We start from the raw sequence: 23,362 nt of genomic DNA, 5'->3' as shown, positions 1-23,362 counted from the left end.
GGTACTGCCTGAATACCTCCAAAAAACTAGAAATGGAAAGAAGACGTCTGGTTTGATGTCTGCCCATGTCACCTGGCTCACTTGGTTCTACATCCCCATGGGTACTGGGCTCCATGGTGGCACCTGCGGGTTCGGGTCCACACCAGACCTGCTCGGGGCTCTGCATGCACCACGTGAAGCTGAACTCCAAATGTGGGGCTGGCTCAGGCCATTCATTGTGCCACCCTTCCACCTTTGAGTCCCTTGTGGGGTAAAATGAGGGATGAGCGAGATGATGTGCTCAGGCATAGCTTTCTCCCCCCAGAAACCAAGCTGAATTCATGCCTCCTCCCGATCATCGCAGGAGGTTTCCAAACCAGGGGTGGGGAAGTTGGCAAACTGGGGAGTTGGCAAACCTGAATTTCTGGTTCATGCTGGTTTGAGGTTGCCTAGGGATGCTGGGGGCATATGTCGTTACACGGTGGTACATGCCACGAAGTGTGGCAGTGCTCTGCCATCTCCCTGATGGAGGGGTGCGTGCCAGGGTCTTGGCCTTGCTGCCATGGGTCGGGGGAAAACTCTGCCATTGTGGTAGAGCCCATGAGATGGCAGCGTGGTGACATGAGCAATCCTTGCCGAGCCCTTCGGAGGCCAGTGTTTATCTAATTAGGAAATACCCCAAGTGCTGAGGGTGCCCTTGCAAGGAAAAAAAAGTGTCATTGGGGGCTTTGGGGTGAATGTGGGGCTGGTGGAGGAGAGGGGAAGACTCATTTTATCCCCCAAGCCCATGTGCAAAGGTGCTAGCTGTTTACACCCACTGCACCCCCGGGACTGGCATGGCTTTGCTCTGGGACTGGGGATGCCCCGCTGCACTGATGCGGAGATGCGCTCCATGTTTGCACGGGGTTGTGGTTGGTGGTGTGGGCTCGGACCACAGTTTCGGGAGCACTGGTTCGGCTGCTGTTGATGGTCGGGAGCTGATGCTGCTTGCCACTGGTCACTGCCTGGTGTGGCACCTTACCAGCTGCCCGCTACCAGCACTAGGGCTTTGCCAGTGACTGGGAGATTCGCATCCTCTTCCACACTTAGCTCTTACCAGCATCTAGCACCAACCTGCCCAGCTGCGTTTCCACTACTCCCCTGAGCATCATTTCATTACACGTATATCTAAAGTACAGAAACTGTTATTGCAATAATATGGCTTACTCCAAAATATCAGTACCATTTAATTTTCCCTGGCTGGAAAGTTGCATGTCTGTCTTTCAACTCCAGCAGTCTCAATGGATCCATCTTTAGTGTCAGGTTTAGTTTTACGTTGACCATGGTAAAGCGATAACAGCCAAATATATTGTGAATCATAAGATGCATTCTGGAGCCCTGACCAAATGACACAGGTGTTGATTTCAACGCTATTAAAAGAAACAAACTACAAAACAACCCAACAAGAACCCTTGAGTTATTTTTATATTGACTTCTAAGCTGGCAACCTGCTTTTAACAGGGCGTCCTACATGACCATTGCTGTTTCATAAGCTGAAGCATTATGTCTGCCTTAAGTCTTCACCTCAGGTTGGATTTTATAAGCATGTTTTCCATGAAGGGAGGAGGGAGGAATTCTTGTGTGAACAATTTCCTCAAAGGGAACACAACCATTAAATTTTCTTGTTTGTGTAAAATGTTGCTTTTGCACAAAAAAAAATAGCAAAAATTCCTGCGACTGTTCAGTTGGGGTAATTTTAGGAGTTATCAACAAGCAAAAAGGAAGGGAAAGGTTATGTTGTAATTAAAAAAAAAATTGGTTTCATCTCCTTAAAAATTTTGTATCCTAACGCTGTCCTGCATATGGTTCAAGGCTGTAAAAGAGCTTTGGGAGACATTTTCTCAGTGCTTTCCAGTGTCGGATTAAGTACTTCTTGTTTTCCTGAAGTTTTCTATTACTGGACATGCTTGCGTGGGGCTTTGGTAGAAGAAAAGAAGTTAACAACAGCTCACCCATTAGCGTCCAGAGATGTTGTTTGAAGGTAATGCAAGTCCAAGGTACTGCCAGCAAAATGGTCAGGGCGTGTCCTCTGCAGAGGCTGCCAAATACAAATAATTTACTGCATGGGGTTCTGTATTTGGAAGCGGTGTGAGCTAATTAAACTCATTAAAGCGGTTGAAGGAATGAGGGTGGTACTCAGAGAACCTCATTTAAAATACATATTTTCCTAGGGGATGGGCATTAGTCTGGGTCTGGGTCAGCATCAGGCTAATGGCTCAAGCTGCCTCCCCTCCTAAAAATGGGGTGCAGCCAGGGGCTCTGGCAAGCAGTGCAAGAACCACACGGTCAGCGTAGGTCTTACTTTAACTCAACTTACAGACATATAACTTATTCACCTCAATGATTATTCTGGGCGAGTTTTCCACGGACAAGCTGCGTCTTGTTAGTGGATTTTTAACTTCCTACCCATTTATTTCATTGGCTGTCCCAGTGACTTCATATAATGGTACATTTGTTATTTCCTTATTTGTGTTTTAAAAAAGGTGCCACCCCTCTGTGCCAAGGAGAGCACAGGCTGCTGGCAGCACGATAGCTTATTTTTGCATCCTTGTTCCTTTGGTTTTGGCTAGTGACCATCACTAGCTCCACAGTGCTCAGGGTGACGTCTTAGGTATCAGCCAGGATGCATGTCATCACCCCGCTGCTTCGGGCATGTGTTAGGTGTGGGTGGCCTCTAGCTGGCGGTGGCTGCCGAGCCGAAAAGCAGGAAAAGTTTTACATAGTAAAAGGAGATGCAATAAGAGCTTTTAGCTTACCCAAAATTGCCATGTATAGCTGGAGGCAAGAATGACCATGGGGATGGTAAAAGGGAAGAGTAGCGTGTCCCATGGTGTTGCTACATGGACCAAAAAGAATAAAATACAATATTTTGAGAGGAATGCACGTCCAGGTGGAGAATGACCATCGTTGTAGCTTCCTTTAGTTTATGGTTAAAGAAATGTAAACTGCTCTTCCAGTCTTAAGCAAATAGAAGAAGCCGGTTCCTAAGTTCCGTGTTTATATAGTTCCTTTCCAGGTCAGTGCATCACCCGAAAAAAGGGGATTCCCCCCCCCGGTTTTTCTGGCCTTTTTATAGACACTGGAATGGAGGAAGGAGGGAATGCAGAGAGAAAATTAGTCTTCATTTCCCAAAGCAACACATGGACTTTTGCATTCCTCAGTTTACTTCTCTTTTTTTAACGAGGGTTTTTGTGCTGGTTTTTGTTTGTTTTGGTTTTTTGCTATTGTTGTCTGGAGAAGATGAGTTCCTGTCAAAAAGAGCTTAAAAAAAAATGTTTGGATGTTCTTTTATTCCCTGTGAGATCTAAAAATAGAAGCTGACAAAGAATTGCTTGTAGACTCGCTGTTCTGCTCAGAGGGTTTAGCTTACGTCTAAAGCTGCGTCTTCTGACATTGCAACAGCTAAGCTTTGCAGAAGCACCAAGGCTGGGCTTACTGAGCATAAGCAGGGAGGAGAGCAAATTTCTTTATCAGCCCTCTTGCTTCTCTCCTCCCGTCTCCATCCTTGGGCAGAAGACCTTAACCTGAGCACCAAGGCACGGTGCAAAAAAATGTGTGTGAAAATGAGAGCGAGACGTAAGTGCTGGGAGCACAGGAAAGATGGTGGGGAGAGGGTTGAGGTTTTATTTACTGGCAGCGCTGCAGTGCACACTGGTACTGTTGAGGCGGGTGGATAGCATATAAATGCAGCCTTACATAGTTTTTTAGTTATTTCTATAACTAAAAGACTTGGCCATTGTATTTGGGTTTCACAGTATTGCCATAGTCTAGTAGCAAAGTATTATCATTGTTGTGACCACAGCTTGCCATCGTACTTTAAAAGCTTGGTGCAAATTGGGAGAACAGAGGGAAATGTGTGTAATCTGCATTATAATGTGTGTAAGCCACATTATAAGCTACTCAGTGATAATGTGTATATATAATATAATCTGTGTTATAGGTTACTTGATGATAAAGGTGGCCACCTCTGAAAGGGTATGAAGTCTTCTGCACTTTGGGGTCTCCGAGTTGTCGTGTCTGGGTGCTGGAGGGGTGGCAGTGGGGAAATTCAGCACAAGACAGCCCAGGAACGTGGGGAGAAGTCCATTCACAGGTGCTTGTGAGGGGGATCGGAGGAGAGGTGGTGTTATTAAAGTGGCTGCTGCTGATGAAAGCGAGTTGTGCTTCCTCTCCCAGCCATCAGCGCACACTTCCCCCTCCTGGTGTTTGCTGACTTCAAACATAAACATCGCGCTTTGGGGTGATGTCTTGATTTCACACTTGTGAAACCAGTGCGTTGCTTCTCTGGGTTGCTTAAGGTGAGAATTAAAAACTTGTTTTAAAAAAATGATAGCTATATATTGGGCTCTGATGTCCTTTGAACAGCATTAGCTGTTTGGATGTATTGGGTAGGAACTGCAAGTGCTGGAAGGTGGCTCAGGTGGCACTGCCGGTGCCAGCTCTTCCACTGTGCGAGTTGGTGATGTTGTGTTACTAGTCTTAACCTGACCGAAGTCCCATATGCTGCTTCTTCCTTTCCCCCCAGCTTGTTCCTGGAGGAATGGCCTGGACCCCCTATTGCATCCCTTCTTGGCAGCAACATGCTCTTAGATAGGCTGAAGTTGGGTGTAATACTGTGCCTTTGGCTTGGGCAGGGGGCATATTCTGCCTGCTGAGTTGCCAGTAGCATGTGTCTGCTGGTACAAAGGTGTGATGGACTCCGAGATCTGCATGGGAAGCCCCTCCATCCGCCAGCACTCAACCAGGCCAGAAAATGGGCTAAACCACAGTCCCCCACTGCAAACCAGGTGCTGCGTTGTGTCTGAGCTGAGTATCCCTGGATAAACACCCCAGACAAGATGATGATGTGCAGCTGGAGGCATACATGGGCTGGTTTTCTGGTACCTGGCATGTATGGTCGGATAGTTGTAAAATTCCTGCCCAGCCCCAAACAAGATCCCTGTAACAAGTCCTCTGTGTTAGCTGGGCTGGTCTGATGCTGTGAGCTGGGTGGGGAGAAAACTCATTCTGAAAAACCCACCGAATCAACAAAATCCAAGCATGGCCCACACCAAGGGTTTTCTTGCAGCGCAGATGAGCCTATTTTACTTTCCACCATTGGGTGCCCTCCCGTTACAGCCTGTTCCTTCCCCACCAGGCTGAGATGCTGCCTTGCTGCCCACTCCAATCGGACCTGCCTTTCCTCTGTGTGCAAAGACCCCCTGCGCTGGGAAAGGACGGTGCCTCCGCTGTACCGGAACTGGAAAACTTACCAACTTCTTATTTCCTTTGCAGTGAGCCTGGGGGAAGAGAAAGCCCACGTGCGGATTGCCTCCCACCTTGCCTTTTCTCCCAGCCACTCGCGGTGAGCTTTCACGTGCCGGAGGAGTGGAGGGGAGAGCCGCTGCACTGAGCTGGGGCAGTGTGAGTGAGGCCAAAGGGCATTTGACCGGTGGTCTGCGGCGGGTGGGGGTCCTCGCCACCCCACAGCAAGGTATCTATCCTGCCAGGTAGATGCCCACAGGGGAGAGGACAACTCCAGCTGAACTGATGCATCTCGGCACCTGATACCAAGCTCAGGTAAGGGCACATTGCTTGGAGCCGGCTTGCATTTCCACACTCCCTTCTCTGAACTCAAACCAGCTCTGGAGCAGGTGAGAATCGCCCCAAGAGCTGTCGTGTGCTGTGGGTACACGTGCTAATAAATGGGCAGGATCTCATCTGTGATGATGCTGGATGCTCTGGCGTGTTGGGACATTGCTGGCAGCGTCAAAGTGAGTTGCAGTGGAGGTTCTCACTTGGGTGTTCCCAGTGCCTCTGCTAAGGGAGGTGAGCATGTTTTTATCCAGCGCAGTTTTGGATACAATGCAAGTTTACTGGGACAGGAGCTTATCTGAATTTTCTGTAACACCTCTGCGACTCATATAAAATGATCTATGGGCAGTCATTTTCAAAGACCCCAAGACAGTTAAAACATAAACCTCCTTGCAATTCAGCTGGCTTTAGTGCTCCTTACACTCTTATTTTTTAAAAAAAAAAAAAAAAAAAAAAAAAGCTTGCTTGTGTGCTATTGAGTTTTTGTTGTAGTCAAGGAAATAAACATGCAAACAGGATCTCCTGTTTCTTGGTTCATCCTGCTTGATAGTAATTTCATTTCTGAAGTCATAATTCACTTTGCGAGTGCAAGTCTGATTTCCTTTTCGGTGGCAGGGTTGTAAGCGAGTGCCGGATTTGGGCTAAGACTGGTGATGTACAGTCTGGTGACATATTGTTTTGAAGCTGGTGCCTGGCCAGGGTGTTTGCAGTGTGGGTTTGTTAATGAGAGAGGAACTGCGAATGGGGATCAGCAGAAGTCCCTGATGCAAGTGCATTGAGTGTGGTGTCCATTTTGGGATTGAAATTTGGGTTTCCAGTAAAAAATACTGCAGCAGCTGCAACGCTGGAGGTGGGGACACTGGCCGGTCTTGTACCAAGACCTCAGGAGCAGCTTGACTTCCGCGTGGGGAGCTGGGTCTCGCGAAGCAGAAGCTCTGCCTGCAGTCGGCGGTGCGTGGCTGTTGCTTCCTCCTGCGGCTCGTCACCTCCTGGGCACGCAGCCCTGCGTGCTGGCACCCGCCTGCAACAGCCCGCAGCTTCTCCTGGATGTCTTGGGATGCTTTGAGGTTTCCTCGGGCCGTGGTGATGCAGTCGAAGCAGACCCGAAGCCGTGCGCGTTTTGGCTGTGCTTGGTAGGTATGTGCAGTGGTGTAACCCCGCAGCTTTGCTTTTGAAAGTCTTTAAGCGTGTGGGAGAAGAACCTCTGATGACAGCTCTCTTTGGCTTGCAGCTGCTGACTGTGCACCCCAAATTATACCAGGCAACCAGGATGGGGAGTTTGCTGCGAGCTGATAGCCTGCATGGTTTGAAGCATGTCGAGATGCATGTTTCATGCACTTAAAAAAAACCCTGATAGAGTTTATTCAACTTTTCGCAGCTTGGTTTAGCTGCTTTGTAAGCAGACTGTGGCACAGCTTCACTTGGCTGGGTTTATTCCAGGGCGTGCAAGCACACGAGTCACTGTTACAACTAGTAGTAGCTTTACAAGTGAAAACAGTGCTTTGCTGGGAAGTGGCACAGACTGCAGGTGCGTCTCAGGCGAGGGTCTCACCTCTTAGCAGATGTTGTATAAGCATTTCCACTTGCATAGATGCATAAGCATTTCCTTTAAGCCTGTTTCCCTAAAGGAAAAATTGCAGGCTTTTACCATATACGGCTAAAGATATAAAATGCTGTGTTAAAATGTGCTTTTAAAATAGAACATGAAACAGAAATGGCGACTTGTTGAGTTTCAGCAGTGGTGGATGTGGTTGTAGTAAGTACGTACCTTTTTGACTTTATTCCACAGCAGTAGTTTCAGTCTGATACAGGGCAGCGTGGTGTCTAAGTATGTTGTGTCACAATTTGCCTTCCCCCCCCCCCCCCTCCTCCTAACAGCAGTCTCTATTAGTAGATAATTGGGCATATTCAGGACTCCAACACACCTTCACCTAAACTCATTTCTCCTTTTTCAATTACCTTCTGCTTGCAATAGCATGCAGGAAAAAAAATCATATATGTTTCCATGGGCTGGGGTACAGCTGGACAGGAGAAATGTACAGTGCTTTGAGAGGTTACTGAAGCAAAAATGCAAATTTTACAAGTTTTGCCCTGGAGATGGAGCATGCTGAGGAGGGGTGCAGGCGGTTGAGATGACTCTGCTTGCAGGAGGTAACTGTTAAGACTTTGCAACTCAGCTGTATTTGGTTGTACACCTGCATCATGTTTGCCTTTAATTTTCTCTAACTGGTGGATGCAGCGGGAACGGAGAAATAACCAAAACATATAGTCTGTAATCTCAAGTGGCTTGAATATATACTTTTCTACAGTATAAAATATTAAAAAATTGGGTTCCAGAATATCCCCAAATCCAGCCCAAGGTTGAGAACATGATGCTATGCTGTACTTCCTGTGTAAGTGGAGATTTTACTGACATTTTACTGACATTTTCATTTTCAAAAGCCCTTCTGCCAAGTGATGCTGGATCTACAGTTTACCTTGCAGCAAAATGGTGAAGTCGAGCAATACTGTCTGATGCTAGTGCAGCCTGACAGTATAAAACCTGTGTAAAACCAGTATAAAAGCATGTAAAACTTTTGTACTTTCCTTGTTAAGGGGGCAAAAAGAGCTTCAAGAGACTGAAAATTCAGCAGCTTTGGCTCAGATGGGTTGCTTGGTAGCATCACCACAGCTACTCCGTTCAAAGGCTGGGAAACTGCTTTCTGGTCAAGGTCCCAACAGCAAAACTGCTTTGCGAGGAGGGTTTGGAGGAGTCAGATCTGTAATCACGGTTGCAGTGAATTTCTGGGAGGGCATCTTAAGACATGCTGATGTGCAACCACCTGCAACCCTCTGCAGGGCCCATCAGCTGAGCCTTTGATGTCTTGGCTCCAGTCCTTAGACCACATCAATTTGCATTTTTGATGGATTAAATTCTGCGTACAGGTCTCACGTCCTGGTGGACTTTGATGGAAGTTTGTCCTTGTTTTGTATAAATTTAGCAGTGAGAGGAGGACCTGGTGGTGAGCCGAGGGCTGCAGATGGGGCCTTGGCAAGCAACCTCTGTAGAAAGAGGTGGCAGTGTCTGTGTCTTCTGCAGGTACTGGCACAGAGGGAGCGAACCAGGCAGGGTGATTGCTAATGCGTTTATAAGCAGGAGACATTGCGTCATGGTTGGGGGTGGCAGGGGACGTGTGTGTGTGTGTCCCGGGGCCACGGCAGGAGCAGCACTGCTGCTGGGCCGTGGGAAACGCTCGGTTCCTCTTCTGGGCAGCGAGCAGGGTTGCAACACAGAGGTTGGGTGACTGGTGGCCAGAGGTTCCCATGCTCCTGGCCAGGCTGGTCCTGGCAGGTACCACCCCGTGAGGGGTGGCAGAAGCTCGGCAGATCTTACTGGAAAAATATGGGACTTTTGGTGGAGGGTTATAACAGTAAACCTGATTTATGGATAACAATTTTTGCACCAAGTCTTGGATTTTTGATGCAGACACCTTCTTTCCACTGCCAATACTTGAGATCCCAGCTGGTGAATTAATTTCAGGAAAGTTGTTCTCATCCAAAATTTGGATATTTTATTTCAGGTTTGCTAATGGCTAGATAGTGTTTAATGCAGGTAGGCAGTAACATGCATTTTCAGTAAGTATCTTTAGGCTTACTGTTGCTGCGATTAATTTTTAATTCTTTAAATTGTAAACTGGAAGCTGCAAGTTTTAGTGTGAGATGACAGATTGTGGCGTTTTCAACTCATTCTTTTTAAAAGGAACTAGTTGGTAACTCTGTTTCCCAGTTGAATTTAAGTGTGCATGGCTTGGGGGTTTCTGTTGCTTATATCCTAGTAAATTTATGTAATACTATTCTCGCATTGTTCACATTTTCTTACCATTCCTGTTCATAGCTGCTTCACCTTGTGTGTTTGTCACAGGAAAAAAACAAAACTATTTGCTGAGAAAATACAGTACTCACAGGAGAAAATTGGGTGGCAGGCTTGAGAAAGTCATTTGAGTGGTGTATTTAAAAAAAAAAAAAGTCTTCAGTCTTATATAGGTATATGGAGAAGTGTGGCAGGTACAGGCTGTGCCTATTTATAGGCAGCCTGTTTATATCAGGGAAGAATGATGTGTTTTGTCAAACTCTCCAGAAAATAAATGTCTCAGTAGTTTTCATATACACAAGGTGTCATTTCCCTCAAGCAAATGCTGTAACTTCATAGAGTCAAACTACTCTGGAGTTTGAGTATGTGCAGAATTAAATAATAAAAATATCCATATCCAATATCTATATTCAACATAGGCTGTTACAGAGCTAAGCTATATTCTGTTCCCTCTCCAGAGTACTTTGAAAATCACAAGCGAGCACAGCATCGCCTTTGTACTCCAAAAAGCAGCAGTGTTGCAGTCAGACACGAAGGCTGGTGCAGCCACTTGCCATCTCCATCCCTCCCACTGCCTTCAACCATTTTCTCTGCTTTCAAGTTTTTTCCTAAATGTGGACTTTTGCACTGTTACAGTAGAAAGAGAAAACAAATGTGCACATTCCAGCATGAGATGCAAAACTGGCTCCTTTGCACCAGTCTGGCGTTTCTGGCTGCAGAGAGGCTTTCGCAGAGGCGGATGCCAAAATATATGTGGTCTTGCTGTCTTCTGCTGTGTAAACCCTCCCATGTTAACGAGTCGCTCTTCCTCTGGTTATTCTGTGACAGAGCGTGGTCAGACACATTCAGAATAACTTCCACTTCATAAAGGTCTTGAAAAATTGTCCATTTAATTTGATGTACAGTTTATTTTTTCCCTCCAGTCTGCAGAATATTTGTATTTCTAGCAGCACATAAAGGACCTCATTTGAATTCTTTGGCCCCATAACAACCAAAAAACAATGTCAGAAGTGGGGGAGTGAGTTTGCCTTTGAGTTAAACTTCGCAGAAGAAAGATGTGAGAAGGAGAAGATGCAGATATATTAGATGACACAGTGAGACAGTTACTCAGACCTTGCTACTTTGAAAAATGAAGCTGTGATTAACGTATTGAGCAAAATTCATGGGAACATTTGAAGTAAGAGCTGCAGCTTGGAAAAATAAGAGAACAAAATACACTTTAATATTTCTATCCTTGCTCTGTTTTGATTGTGGAGCCAATAATGGGGAAAGATACACCCATTCCTGCCATGAATTTGAAGAGTTTGCTTTTTTCCTGGTGTCTGTATAGATGAGTGTAAAGCAGTGAAATGCCTGTGCTGTTGGCTGATAACGTGTCACAGAAGAGCTGCCCTGGTAGCCCTGATTATTGCGTGTGGTTTAATATTTCTATCGCACCGCTGGCAACTGGGAGTGATGGTTGCTTTCAAAATGAAAAGTTAGGGAAAGATGGATCTCCCAGCCATCTCCATCTGTGCCTGAAAGACATGGTGGCAACGAGCAGGTTGCATTAAGGAGTTGGTAAGATGAGACAAATAATTGCTTATGGACATCTGAAAGTGCAGAGAAGTGGGCTGAGTGTTGGAGAGCACTGATGCTTTTGGTCATCGTATCTCCCCCAGTTGGTTTTTTTTATTGCTCTTTTTTGTCCCCTCAAGGAAAAATCATGTTCTTCACATCATCCCAAGTGCAGCGCCTTTGGCTGCTCTGGCTTGCCAGGTGCCAAAGCTCTGCCACAGCCAGCTGCGCAGTGGCTCGCTGGGATGCAGCTTCAGCCGGAAGCTGGGGTAGTGTGTCCTATGACAAGAACCCTTCAGGTTCTTCCTGAAGGGGAGGTCAGGATGGCTCCTGGTGTCCATTAGAGAGCTGCAATGGCAGCTTGGAGTAAACTCGTTCTTGAGCACCTATTGCACAGTGTTTTATCTGTGGGTAGCAGTGCTCCTCTTCTCTGCAAGCAGGTGGTCACCACCGCTTTGGGAACAGACCAGAGCACAGCAACACAGGATTTACTTTCCAGCTTTAGATGCAACACAGGAGTCAACCTGCTCTTTTTCATTTTCAAAAGGCTTTTCAAAATTTTGTAATTTCTTGTGGGAGGCTTTCAAGTCTGTTCTGCTACAGGGATCCCAGATGTTCCAGGGACCTCCTTTTTCAAGCCTTACAAGAAACCTCTGGACTGTATTATTGAAGTTGTTTAGCTTTCAGATGTTCTGAGTAAATCACAGGATCATGCATAATGTGACAGTGGGGAAAATATTTTAAGGCTGTGGTGGCTCTTAACGGTTTTTTCCCAGCCCTTTTTACAGCAGGTAAAATAGGCAAAACCTCCTTAGAGCAGGCAAAATGCAGTCTGCCTTTATAACAAGCTATTCTAAGAAGCTTTGTACTCTTTAAGTGTTCAAAAACTTTTCCAAACACTAAGCAGCTTGCAACTGTGGACTAAAATTATTTTACCTTGCTGTTCTTGAAATGTGTGGTATCCATTTGGGACCTGTGGTGAGTCAGCAGGACTCTGAAGGACGGAGCCATGTAGGTGATAATACAGCATGACTTCGCAGTGCTTATCCTGTCCGCACCGAGTAGGGTTTATAATTCATAGCAGAAGTGTGGGAAAAACTTAAAAGTATTTTAAAAAGCTTTAAAAAAAATAAAAATAAAAATAAAAAGCAACCAAGCACTGGGGAAGGGGAGCAAGGGGAAGATCCCAGGAAGATGTATAGCTCTGGGGCTGGCTGGAGTTTGTCTGTTTACAGAGCACTTGGGAATGTGGTCAGTGGGCTGGAGATGAGGCCATCCCCATTGGCTGCCTGTCCTCCGTGCCTGGGGGCTGCCACAGCCAGGACTGCACTGCGGCAGCATTGCTCCCACAGCCTGAAGGTTTGGATAACGTGATTTGCGGTAGCCTGGCTTTAGGCGGTGCCGTAACTGTTGCGTGGTCTGAGCTGGGCTGGTTGCGGGTCCATAGAGTTTCAGAGGAGAAGGACTTGGTAGACCTTCCCTCTGCCCTCTTCCTTGCAGCCACCCCTGTGGACTGTGGTTCCCCTGGGATTTTGTCTGCCCATGATTTCTCCTCAGTGTGTTAGATCAACCTTTTCCTTTGGTGAACAGTGAGAAACTAGTTATGGCTGGATAGGGAGGATGCTCCTTTGGGCTTGTACAAAACAACACTCAAGTCACATTTGACGTGGGAAGTTATCTTGCTTGTACATATGTGTATGGGACAAAGCAGAGCAGTGGGCACAGACCTCAGGGAGCTAGACTGGGCCTTGTTTAGACCAAGATTGGTCCATCTCAGAGTAGATGGGGACTCTGCGGTCATCTTGCTGCTGTGTTGTTTTTCTTTTGGGGGTGTTTATAGAAGCTAATCATCTAGAGGCCAATTTACTTGTTGCATGCATGCTTCAGTAGGCAAAAACTCTCCTTTCAGTTTCTCCTTTGATGTTAAATCTGCCTTCAGATGCCCCTACAGAGCATCTCATGGCTTCACATTCATAGCTGAGTGCAAGAGCATGGTGGTTTGCTGTCATCCACACTAATGCTATGCTGTGCAGTGCCCAGCTGGTGCGCAACCTGTGCAATGGAAGGGCTCTGTGGCTGGTTTGCATGTCTCAATTTAAAAGCACAATGTCCTTCGTACAGGCATGTATGTGCCTAAGAACAAAGGCACAGCGTCTTGTCTTCCAGCAGACAAGACTCCCCCTTGCTCAAATTCAGTTGTGTCCCCATGCAGAGAGCGGGCAGCTGGCAGTCCTACTGCGTGCAGGCAAGCTCCATGCACACTCTGTACAGGGGCTTTTCAACCTCAGCCTAATTTTAGCTATGGGATACAGCTGGTAGCTAAAGTTGTCAGCAAAGTTTTTTTTCTATTAGCACTTTCCTAAAATATTTCCCATGCTGTGAACACATTTACTTATCTCCTTCTCTGCCCCCCCCCCCCCTTTTTTTTTTGCCTTACAGCTTCTGACATGAAGAAAGATATAGAGTCTTTAATAGCCCAGGAAAAAGCGGAGATCGTTGCCAAGTATGAGAAGGTACCAACCTTGTGTTTCTCCCCAACATACTGGCTAAGGCTGAAGCTATTTAATCGATTAGGATTGCTTCGAATAAGAACTTCTGCCTCCCTGCAGGCATCGCCCCAGTAACCCTCATGCCATCAGGCTTCATGCCAGCTCTCCCTGCCTGCTTCTGCCTGCACATACCCTCTCACTGCATCCCCAGAGTTACTTGTGGATCCTGTGTATGCTCAGCACAGATACCGAAAGGTCCTGGGCTTCTAGTGCTTCAGTGCTCCCTTTAACATCAGGATGGCTTATGCCCAACAGCACTGGTTTCTCTGATGTGCAGTCCTTCCAAGCCCATAGCAGAGGCACACCAGGGATGCTGGACAGGCTGAACTTGTGCATTTTTCTCTTGCCTGTGTTGTATTTGTCTCTTTAGAGCAGGTTTTGGTCTCCTGGCTCTATGCCTTCTAGCATGTGGGGAGGGAGGGATGCGGGCACTGGGGCATTCCCGATGCTGGGGCTGGCTCACGGGTGTCCTTTCTGCTTTCAGGGCAGGCGGGAAGGAGCTCAGATTGACCCATGGGAAGATGCCGATTTCACACTATATAAAGTTACAGACCGGTTTGGATTCCTGCAGTAAGTCCTCCTGCCCTCACCTGTCCTCTCTGACCCGTGTGTCTGTGCGGACCATCCATCTGCACCGAGTGTGGCAGACCCAGCATCTTTCCTATAAGCCACTCTGTGGCTTGGCTTGATCAATCCGAAATGCAGGAGGAAAGACTAAATGTGCCTCCTTCCTCAACCACACACATTCAAACACTCTGATGCTTTGAATCTGCTGCAAGGCAAGGCTCAGAAATGGCCTCCCATCACAAGCCTGGTGTCAGAAGGTACAGGCTGGTGCTCCTATGCCTCCGTGGAGGCCTGCGGTGTGTCGCAGAGGGAGAGGCTTTTGCATTTGCACCTGATGATTCAGTGAGGTGTAGGAAGAGATGAGACAAGATATCTGATCGTTCTCGGTTCCCTTAGGAAATCCCCATCCTAAGTGAGGCGCAGATGAATTAGATGCACACCCTATGCCTGGGGAGAATGCTTAAAAGAACTATTTTTATTCCAAATGTGAACAAAAAGTTCTAATAGGTGTTTTGTGTGCAAAAGGGGGAGTCGAAGCAATTGCTGTCCAGAAATCTGCCCCCCACCCCGTTTTAATTGCTGATCATGTGTGTATTGAAGAGGAGCTTTATGTCCAAAATTTCCAGCTATGTCCTGTGCTTGATTACCCCCAGCAGCTCCCCATAGGGTGGTGGTGTTTTGGCTGGTGCTTCCTCTGCCTCTTCCTCATCGGGGACAGCTGTAGGAAAGGCACGAAGCTGCTGAGCTGTATCTCCTCAGGTGCCCGAGGTGGTCCCCAAGCTGCAGCACCCCACGCTCCTCCACACCCTTTCTTGCCCATAGAGTAACCGGTAACCTCTTGCTTTTCCAGCGAGCAGGAGCTGCCAACCCGCACGGCCTTGGAGGAGAAGGTGAGAGCTGCCAGCTCTGTTGTCATGGGTATTGGATCCTTGTCACACTGGCTGCGGAGGGGCCTTTTTTGAGGAAATGAATGTGCAAGTGAGAGCAAAGCAGGCAGCCAGCGCCCGCTGGTCACCGCTACTCGCGCAGAGGTGGGAACTCTGCACAATACCCAGCTGTTGGAGCTTCTATTTTGCTGGGTCAGGCATCTCCCCTCCTCCACGCTGCACTGAAATTGCACCTTTTAAAGCAATTTTGGGCTTTTCCCTCTGCTTTGGCACAGCGCTCAGCAGCTGTGGCTTGAAAAGGGGATTGCATGTGCAGGGGAAAGCAGTGGAGGTTGTAGGTAACAGTCATCTCCATCCTCATCTCCCCTGAGCTGGGAGCAGGTCCTCTGTTAGGATCCTGCTAACTGGGACTAAATAGCATCTTGTTTCTGCTGATCTGCTACTATGATACGATTTGAGGCTAGCTGAACCTGCAAAGATTTTTGTTGTCAAGGAATACTCCTCTTGGAAATGCTTTCTCTATGTTAAGCCTGTGTGTTTTGTCGTTTTTACCAATGCTGCTTTAATTACTACGTGTTGAAATTACCAGTGGAAAGCTTGAAATTACCAAGCACCTGTGGATTATTGCCATCCCCGATGCGAGGTCTTTGCATAGGAGTTTAAACCTAAAGAGAATGAAGTTTTGTGTTTTCAGGAGGTATCTTCTGGGGCTTTTTTTCTTAAATTTGTCTTGTCATCTTCCCCCTTGCACCAGCAAAAACAGCAAGAAATCGAACGCGTGGACAAGTGGCTAAAGATGCTGAAGAAATGGGGCAAATACAGAAACAGTGACAAGGTAAGGAGGAAAAGAAAGAGCACATGTCCGGAGGGACAGGTACGGTGCATCCTTCCAGTGAGGCAGGCTTTTGAAAAGTTGATAGAGAAACCAGAGATCACTGGAAAATATTGCCTAATTCTACCCGTTAGTCTTTAATATTTTAAATCTTTCCTTGAAGTTGCTGGATTACCAGTCAAGGAAAAAGTCCTGTTCTGACTAGCATAGTTTTAAAAATGGTTTCCTAAATGCTGCTGGCGTGTTTGCACTTCTGCTTCCCTGTGCAAGGAGGAGCACAGCAGAAACACTTGTGTGCCCAGCTGGATCCCTGCCCTGAGAGCAGAGGGCGTTGCAGGTTGCTTCTGTGTCTCCACCACCTGAGAATGGCATGGGAGATGTGACTGATACAGTGCAGCTGATGTTCCTTGTAATTCTCCCTGGAGGGAGAATTACTTGTCTAGGGCATCACCTAGATTTTGTATTTTGCTCCTAGCTGTGCCTGTGAGAAGTCCCTTGGGTGCTTAAATATTACATTGTGTGCACCCATCTGTGGAAATCAAGGATGGAGACACCAACCTTGTGTCTTGGCTTTGGTGTTCAAAATAAACTGCATCAAATGCCACTGCAAAACTGAGTTGTTTTTAATAAATAATATTTGTAATATGTTCCTATTACAAACCTCTTGAAACAAAAAACCCGTGAACCTAATGACAGGACCCTTGCTGGGTAAGGAGAAGAGCATCGCGCCTGACCTGCTCTGCTTATGGCGCTCTGCGCAAGGAGAGGGCTGAAGCCCAGCATCACTTTGTCACCGTGGCCTCTGCAGCCTTCTTGTTCGGCAGGAGGAGCGGGGTATTTGGCTGTATTGCTTCTAGCTCCTGCTGAAAGGCCTCGGGAGAAACTTGAACTCGGTTAAAAGGTTGTGCAGAGGATATCTGCATAGCTGCAGGGGGGGCATTGAGCAGAGCACCCCCATCGCTTGGCCATCCACAGAGTGATGTCAGGTTCACCCAGCCAAAGACCAGCTGTAGTCTTGTCCTTTTTTTAAAAAAAAAAACCCAACAAATTCTTCTCTCTGTTACAGCAGGGATTGGGTGGAGATGGGCTTGGGGTTTTATAATCCTTCTGTTCACTTCAGGGTGGTTCTAATTATTTTGTTCATTGGTGCTGCTCAAGGGGAAAAACGGAGGCTCTCCTGTGGCTTTGGTTTTTCTAATTAGAAGTTAGCACTAATTGGTTAGTGGCCTTGTGGGTAAAACACCAAATTCCAGCAGAGTGCAGGGAATTCCTTCAGGTCCTGGAGGATGTTTGGAATGCGTAATGATGAGTGTTTTTAGCATGCCTTGGCTTCCCTGGGTCAGCTGGTGGGGACAGACAGGATCTGGGGTGAGGGGTGTATGGAGCAGTAGCGATCCCTGTCTGTCTTTTGGATTTACCCCAATAATTAGCGTGTGTGTTAAGCACGCTGCAGCTGACGTCGCTCAGGTCTGCTGGATGGCAAGGGGCTAGACTGGCAAGTGGGTTTTGAGGGTCTTTGGGTCAGAGCTCTTGTAATGGAATAAATGATGTTATTCATAACAGCCCGTAAATAGTGGTTGACTCTTGGGCACACATGTGGCATTGTCCCAGTGCTGGGGGACTGGAAATGGCCATCCCCCTTCCCAGCAAACAGAGAAGCAGCACTTGGCCCCAAGCAGGGCAGGAGCAGTCTGGTGACCCCAGGGAGTAGAAAGGAGCTTTGGTTTCAGTCCCATCCAGCCTAACACCCTGCTGCCTTGTGCTGGTGCAAGTGCCGGCAGGAAGGTCTGTGCATCGGGGCAGCCACACAGCATTAAGTGCAAAGACTCTGAGAGACACAGAAAAAGTGCTTTAAAAAAAATAATAAAATTAGGCTGTATCCTTCACCTGCATGTGCAACCCCATGCTCTTGTGTCAGGAGTGGGGAAGCTGCTCGGAGATTTCTGTTGCCATGGCTCAATGCAGCTCAGATGTGGCATTTCAAGGACCTTATGCTGAGATCACAGTCATCCTCTTCAGATGGTTATGGTTTTTTTCTAGCTAAAGTAAATGTGACAAGCCCTTGATCTGATTTTTCTAAAGCAGAGTGGGTTGGTTTTGTTCCTTCTCTGAGCACTCAGGCTGTCACATCTGCATTGCACGTTTCCTTCAGGTTTGTTTTTGGCACTTCTTTGCTGACGTGATGGAAGCCCGAGTGTCACAAGACAGCAGCTCTGTGTTATTTTAATAAAGACTAGGATGTCATCTTTGGAAAAAACCTCTTACTGAAGACAGGAGCATTCCCTTTGATGTTCATTTTGATAGACTGTGCTTTATTAGAGGGGGAAAAAAAAAAATCTTGTTGCAGGAACCCCAGGCAGTTTCACAGGGAAGATGCCCTGATCTTGGCTCTGCTTGAGTGATGTAGAAACCCGTCTTATTTTCCAGACTGGGACTTTCTGGACTTCAGGGCCAACCTTTCAAGTCCCAGTTCATGTGCTGGAGCTGGCAGACACCTGACCGTATCGAGTGCTTGAAGAGGGTCTCTTGGCTTATCAAGGCTGTTGTGTTTTGCAGCATCTTAGTACCTGATCGAGGCTTAGGTTGTTGTCTCAGCTTCTGTGTTGTGAAATGTCAGCAGGAGGAGGGAGGTTGTCCTGGGCACTGGCCCCAAAGCAACCACCTGTCAGCAGATGAGAAAGCAGCTTTTTCAGACCTCCAGCATGAGTCATCACCAGAGCGCGGCAGGTTTTGCTTTCTGTTCCCTCACCTGCTGCCAGTGTGCATCCCTGCATGCTGCTGGTTGCAGTCTGAGTGTTGTGGCTGTCACAGATTATAGGAAATAAGGCTGAAAAAAACCCTCAAGAGGAGGGCCTCTTACAGTCCCTAGCCCAGGATGGCCCGGCTATGCCTAAAACATAACCTGTTTCAGGATGAGCAACAAATAGGATTATCTTAAAGTGATGCCCTGGGGTTCCTTGTGCTCATCACCACATCAGATCTGTCTCCATCTCTGTGCTAGACACATTTCGAAGTGATCTGATTTAATTTCAGTAGCAACATCAACAAAAAGTGACACCAGCACAATTCCTCGCATGGATGGGGTTAGACTGATGCAATGGTGCCTTTTCCTGGCTGTACTTTCACAAGGGAAAGGGTACAAAAATAAAAGAGTCCATGCAAGGACCACACTGCTTTGCAGAGTTAAGGTACATCAAACCTGCAAAGAAGTGCTAAAATCGGGGTTCAGCACAAGGAGGCTCAGATGGTCTGTGTCCTCCTCACTGCTGTTTTAAACCTGAGTTTAAATCCCAACCTGACTTTGCTTGGGAAGGTTAGGAAATGGCTGGTGCCGTGTAAGAATATACACAGTTAAGGCAGCACAGTTTTGCAGAGAAAAAAGAGGCTGTGCTGTGTGCACTCCAATAGCAGGATAATTTATTCATTGTAGCCCTGAAATAAGTGGATTCAGCCAGAAGTATCAGTCCTAGGAAGAGGATATGACCTCTGCATCATTTGCAAGCTGCTTCTCGCTGCTGGCCATGTGGGATGGGACCTTTAGAGAGGGATGTCTTTGGCCATAGATGTCTGGTTTTTAGGCAAAGCCTGTCTTTGTGCACGGGAGTAGCCTGGTCTCTGTTAAGGTCACGGGAGTGCAGGGCACTTAATCCAGTGCATGCCAGCAAAGCGGTTTAGGATGAATCAGGGCTCTGTATGGACTGACACAGACCCCCAAGAGCGAATAATCTGCTTACACTGGGGAGAGCCAGCAGACGTTTGTCATGGCAGCATCGGCTGAAGTCAGGTCTCCCGCCCGCAAATGCCATGGGAAAGAAAAGCATCTGGGAGCTGCAGGGTGACTTCTGCTGCTCGTTTTTGCCATTTTGGAAAGGCAGATAGCGTTTTCCTCTCCCCCAAAGGTAGCTCTGGTAATAAATGTAAATGCTCACCCATGACACATCAGCTTTAGGATTTAAATTTGCCCCTGCTTTGCTGCCGAAGCTGCTGGCACCCCATCTGGCACAGCCAAGGCTCCAGCTGCAGGGACAACAGCTGAGTTGGGAGCAACCATTATCCATACAGAAAGAAAACCATGCACAGCAAAGTCCAGGCTGCTGAGTGTCTTGCATGGCCACATCATCAATTAGCCTGATTTGTGGTGCAAAAAAGAAGTCCTCTTCTCCAGGGTGGGGGTGGTGATGGTGGTGGTGGTGGTGGAAGTGGTGGAGGCTTCACCCACCACTCCAGGTGAAGATTTTCACAGCTCAGCTCCCCCAGCACATCACTGGTGGAGGAAGTGAAGGAGTTCTTCCTCTCCAGAAGGATCACTCTTTGAGCCCTAAAGGAACTGAGGAAGGGGGGCTGCCCCCCACTTCAGGGTGTTGGAGATGTATGGTGAGTATATGGAGAGGCTTGAAAGTGAAATTGCCATGCATACCCAAAATTTGGGCATTACTCCTGCAGTCTCTTCCTGGTGGACCGTGCACATGGCTGAGAAGCTAACAGTGACAGACTCCAAAATGTGAAAGTGGGCTGAAATGTGTATATGCTGCTTTAAAAAAACAACCCACCCCTCCCAAACCCTTTTTAACTTCAGTGTCTTAACTACTGCAAAAAGATGTTCTGTGTTTAAAGGCAGTGACTCCACCCCTCTAATTAAAGACCTGGAGCACTTGGTTGGGTACTTCTCAGAGGAGATCTCTGATGCAGGAAGATGGAGCTCAGGTCTGTACTTCTATAGTCTTCCCATCCCATCTACTGGAAAGAAAGTTCATGGGGAGGGGAGAGATGGGGATGGGGTGATGATGGCCTCTGTGCCACGAGCTTTGTATATTAAAGCCTAGAGAAAGAAGATGATCCTATGGCAAAACCCGGAGCAAGTTTTAAACACGGTGGGTTCAGTCCTTGGCTCTGGCACCGCCTTTCTACACAGTACCTTGAGCCATCGCTTTGACCATCAGCATCTCCATTTGTGAAATGGGATGATGCCCATTCTTCCTGCCGTGTGTTGGTCTGTCAGTCTGCATGGGGCATGGTCTAGGTGCTCTCTTCCCATCTGTAAGGGCTAAGTGGTTTATAAGAGACAGAAGATGGTGACCTTGAGGGTTGTTTTTTCTTCTCACGTGGAGCAGGAGTTGCCATCACCTGCTGCCTTCCCTCCATCAGTTCATCCCAGCATAAATGCTACTTTTAATGATAACTTCCCTGTTTTCCTTCAAGTTTCATGACAAAGGAAAATTGCTCATTTTTCCTCCGCGTGACTCACAGCTCTGAGGTTTTATCACTTTCACGTCTGGAGGCGGTGGGAGGAGGAAAGCCCTTGGATAAATAACAGGGAGGCATTTCAGTTCAGTTCCATCTCAGCATGTTTTGTAACTCCCCTGTTCCTGCCACACTCTCATGTGGAGAAAATCATTAGAGACGTTTACTATATGCCAGTGAGGGTTGAACTCATTAAAGTACAACAATACCAGCTCTGGGAATTCAAAACAAAATTATTTTCTTCCCACAGAGCTAAGCATCATCTTCTGCCTTGGCAGCTGTCGGTTGCTCTCTCCTAATCCATTGGAAATAAATAATTTTTTCTGAATTGGTGATTTTATCTGAATTGGTACATACTCCAGTTTCTTGATCCTGTCTCAGCTTTTGCTTCATGAAGTCACAAGTCACAGGTGCCAGGCTTTCGTGGACACCTTACCAGTCCCACTTTGGGGATGTGGTTCATCTAACCCTGTTGCTTTGTGTCTCCTGATGCATTGCACTTCTTTCGTCCTGATTTAATGACTCTTGGGGAATGGGAATCTCTTGTTCGTCTCCTTGGCCTTTCAGCTGTGGGGATGAAGCTGTCTGGCATGGCGTGAAGGTTTGCTGTCTTCCAGAAATGCCTCCTCATCTGAGCTTGGACGAGCAGGAGTGGCTCCCCTGGGTGTGCAGATAGTGAATCAGTGATGTCCCGCTTAAAATGCAGGATGCTGTTGAATAGTATGGTGGCCTTCCATGGTCACGTCTTGGTAGTGAGATGCTTTTTAGTGGGCAGCTCTTATTTGGTGCGTACAGAGGGGAGGGCAGGATCTTGCAAAGGATTTCTGTAGGGTATGGTCCTGGCTATGCATTGGACCTTCAGAGCTGGTGCTAAGCAACACCTGGGGCAGAGCAAGCATTTGGCAAGTGCTGAGAATGGGGTTTTAAATGTTGAATCTCCATTACACTTACAGGATCAGGATACATTACACTTACACTTTCTGTGTCAGCGGAAATACTGAAATATTTACCATAATGTGGTGGAAAAGTGTTCTAACACACATCTAGCTCTCCTAGTACTACATGGTGGTCTTGGCATTTATTACGTAGCTATTTTATATACTTATTTTGACTGGGATAGTGGTGTTATTTCTTTGCTGTCCCCTAGCCTGTCTACTTGAACCCCACCTCCTGTCTTGTCTTGTACTAGCTCTTTGGGACAAGAGGCATCATTGCTGTGTTTTACACTTGGTAGGTACAGTGCTGCCATGCAAACAGTAACAAAACAAGGAGCGTGTGTTTGTGCATGCATCTGTGCTCTGGGAGGCTGCGAGCCCAGGTGGGTTGACAATGCAGTGTCATGGTTATGGTCTTTATAACCTTGTGCACAGGCTGTGTTAAAAAGTCAAGCTAGAAGTTAAAAAGCTGATGGTGCGAGATGGGTCAGAAAGGAAAGGTAACAGGAGCAGATGTTCAGCTTGGTGTAAGAGATGCAAAGTCAATGCGGCAGGACCATGTCCAGAAAACCTTCTGCTAGGATCTTGATGCTTCCCCGTGAGTTGCAGCCCTTCTCTTGCATCAGCCTGAAACACGTGAAGCAGAACACCCTATGGAAAGAGAAGAGGGATTTTGAAGGAGGTTGGATGCATTTGTACCAGGCAATGCCAGTAGCTCCAGTTGATTGCCTAGTTGGGCACTGCCCTGCTCAGCCCCTAGCTCATTCCCATGACCAGGAATCCGGCACCTCTGTCCCCTCCCAATGAATTGCCTGGTGCCGAGGGATCGCCATGTTGCAGTGTAAATCCCTTCCACAGCTGGAGCTTGGGCACATGCAGCAGATCCTTCAGCATACCCCAGGGTCCTCAGGAACCTGGAGGAGTGCTGCAGCTGGCTTTGTAGTGCAGCTGCCAGGCGTTTCATGGGTGGGATGAATGAAAGGGTGGAAAATATTCAGAAATGAGGCTTTTTTTCTTTTTTATGAAGCTTTTTCTTTTCATGGAAGAAGTCAGGGATGGAACAAAAGCTCTTTTGTCTGTTTTCCATTGAAATTTAATGGTCTCTTTAGAGAGAGGGGGCTTTATGACAAGAAAAAAGGGAAGCGGCATCTGTGAGATGAAGAGAATATGTGGAGGCAGGAGGAGGGACACATGCACGTTTGTCCCCAATCCCCCTCCTTGCTTGAGGAGTACCCTGCATGTTCAGGGGAGAGCCCTTGGTGTAGCCCACAGTATCCTTTGCCGCTTGTCAAGCCATGAGAGTTGCTGTGGACACGTCCCTGTGGCTCTCATGGTAAGGGCTCTCCTCTCCA

The 23,362-nt window shown here is 47.3% G+C and overlaps 1 protein-coding gene across 7 annotated transcripts in view; it reads left to right on the top strand.

The window, feature by feature from the left end:
- The window catches only part of LOC143163271 (uncharacterized), an 87,717-nt gene that overhangs the window by 48,817 nt on the left and 15,538 nt on the right, over positions 1 to 23,362 (top strand). For 3 of the 7 annotated variants that reach the window (XM_076344282.1, XM_076344281.1, XM_076344283.1), the window contains 5 exons: positions 5,293 to 5,577; positions 13,439 to 13,512; positions 14,033 to 14,118; positions 14,966 to 15,005; positions 15,757 to 15,837. In XM_076344282.1, coding sequence (XP_076200397.1) covers positions 13,447 to 13,512; positions 14,033 to 14,118; positions 14,966 to 15,005; positions 15,757 to 15,837 — 273 coding nt within the window. In that variant the 5' untranslated portion in view covers positions 5,293 to 5,577; positions 13,439 to 13,446. Of the gene's footprint in view, positions 1 to 5,292; positions 5,578 to 13,438; positions 13,513 to 14,032; positions 14,119 to 14,965; positions 15,006 to 15,032; positions 15,147 to 15,756; positions 15,838 to 23,362 lie in introns of those variants that run through there. The other 4 variants (XM_076344285.1, XM_076344284.1, XM_076344286.1 and 1 more) reach the window with 4 other exon arrangements.

The sequence above is a fragment of the Aptenodytes patagonicus genome, chromosome 7, assembly GCF_965638725.1.
Source record: "Aptenodytes patagonicus chromosome 7, bAptPat1.pri.cur, whole genome shotgun sequence".
NCBI lineage: Eukaryota > Metazoa > Chordata > Aves > Sphenisciformes > Spheniscidae > Aptenodytes > Aptenodytes patagonicus.
The sequence above is the reverse complement of the archived record's forward strand: the minus strand, read 5'-3'. Positions and strand labels throughout refer to the sequence as shown.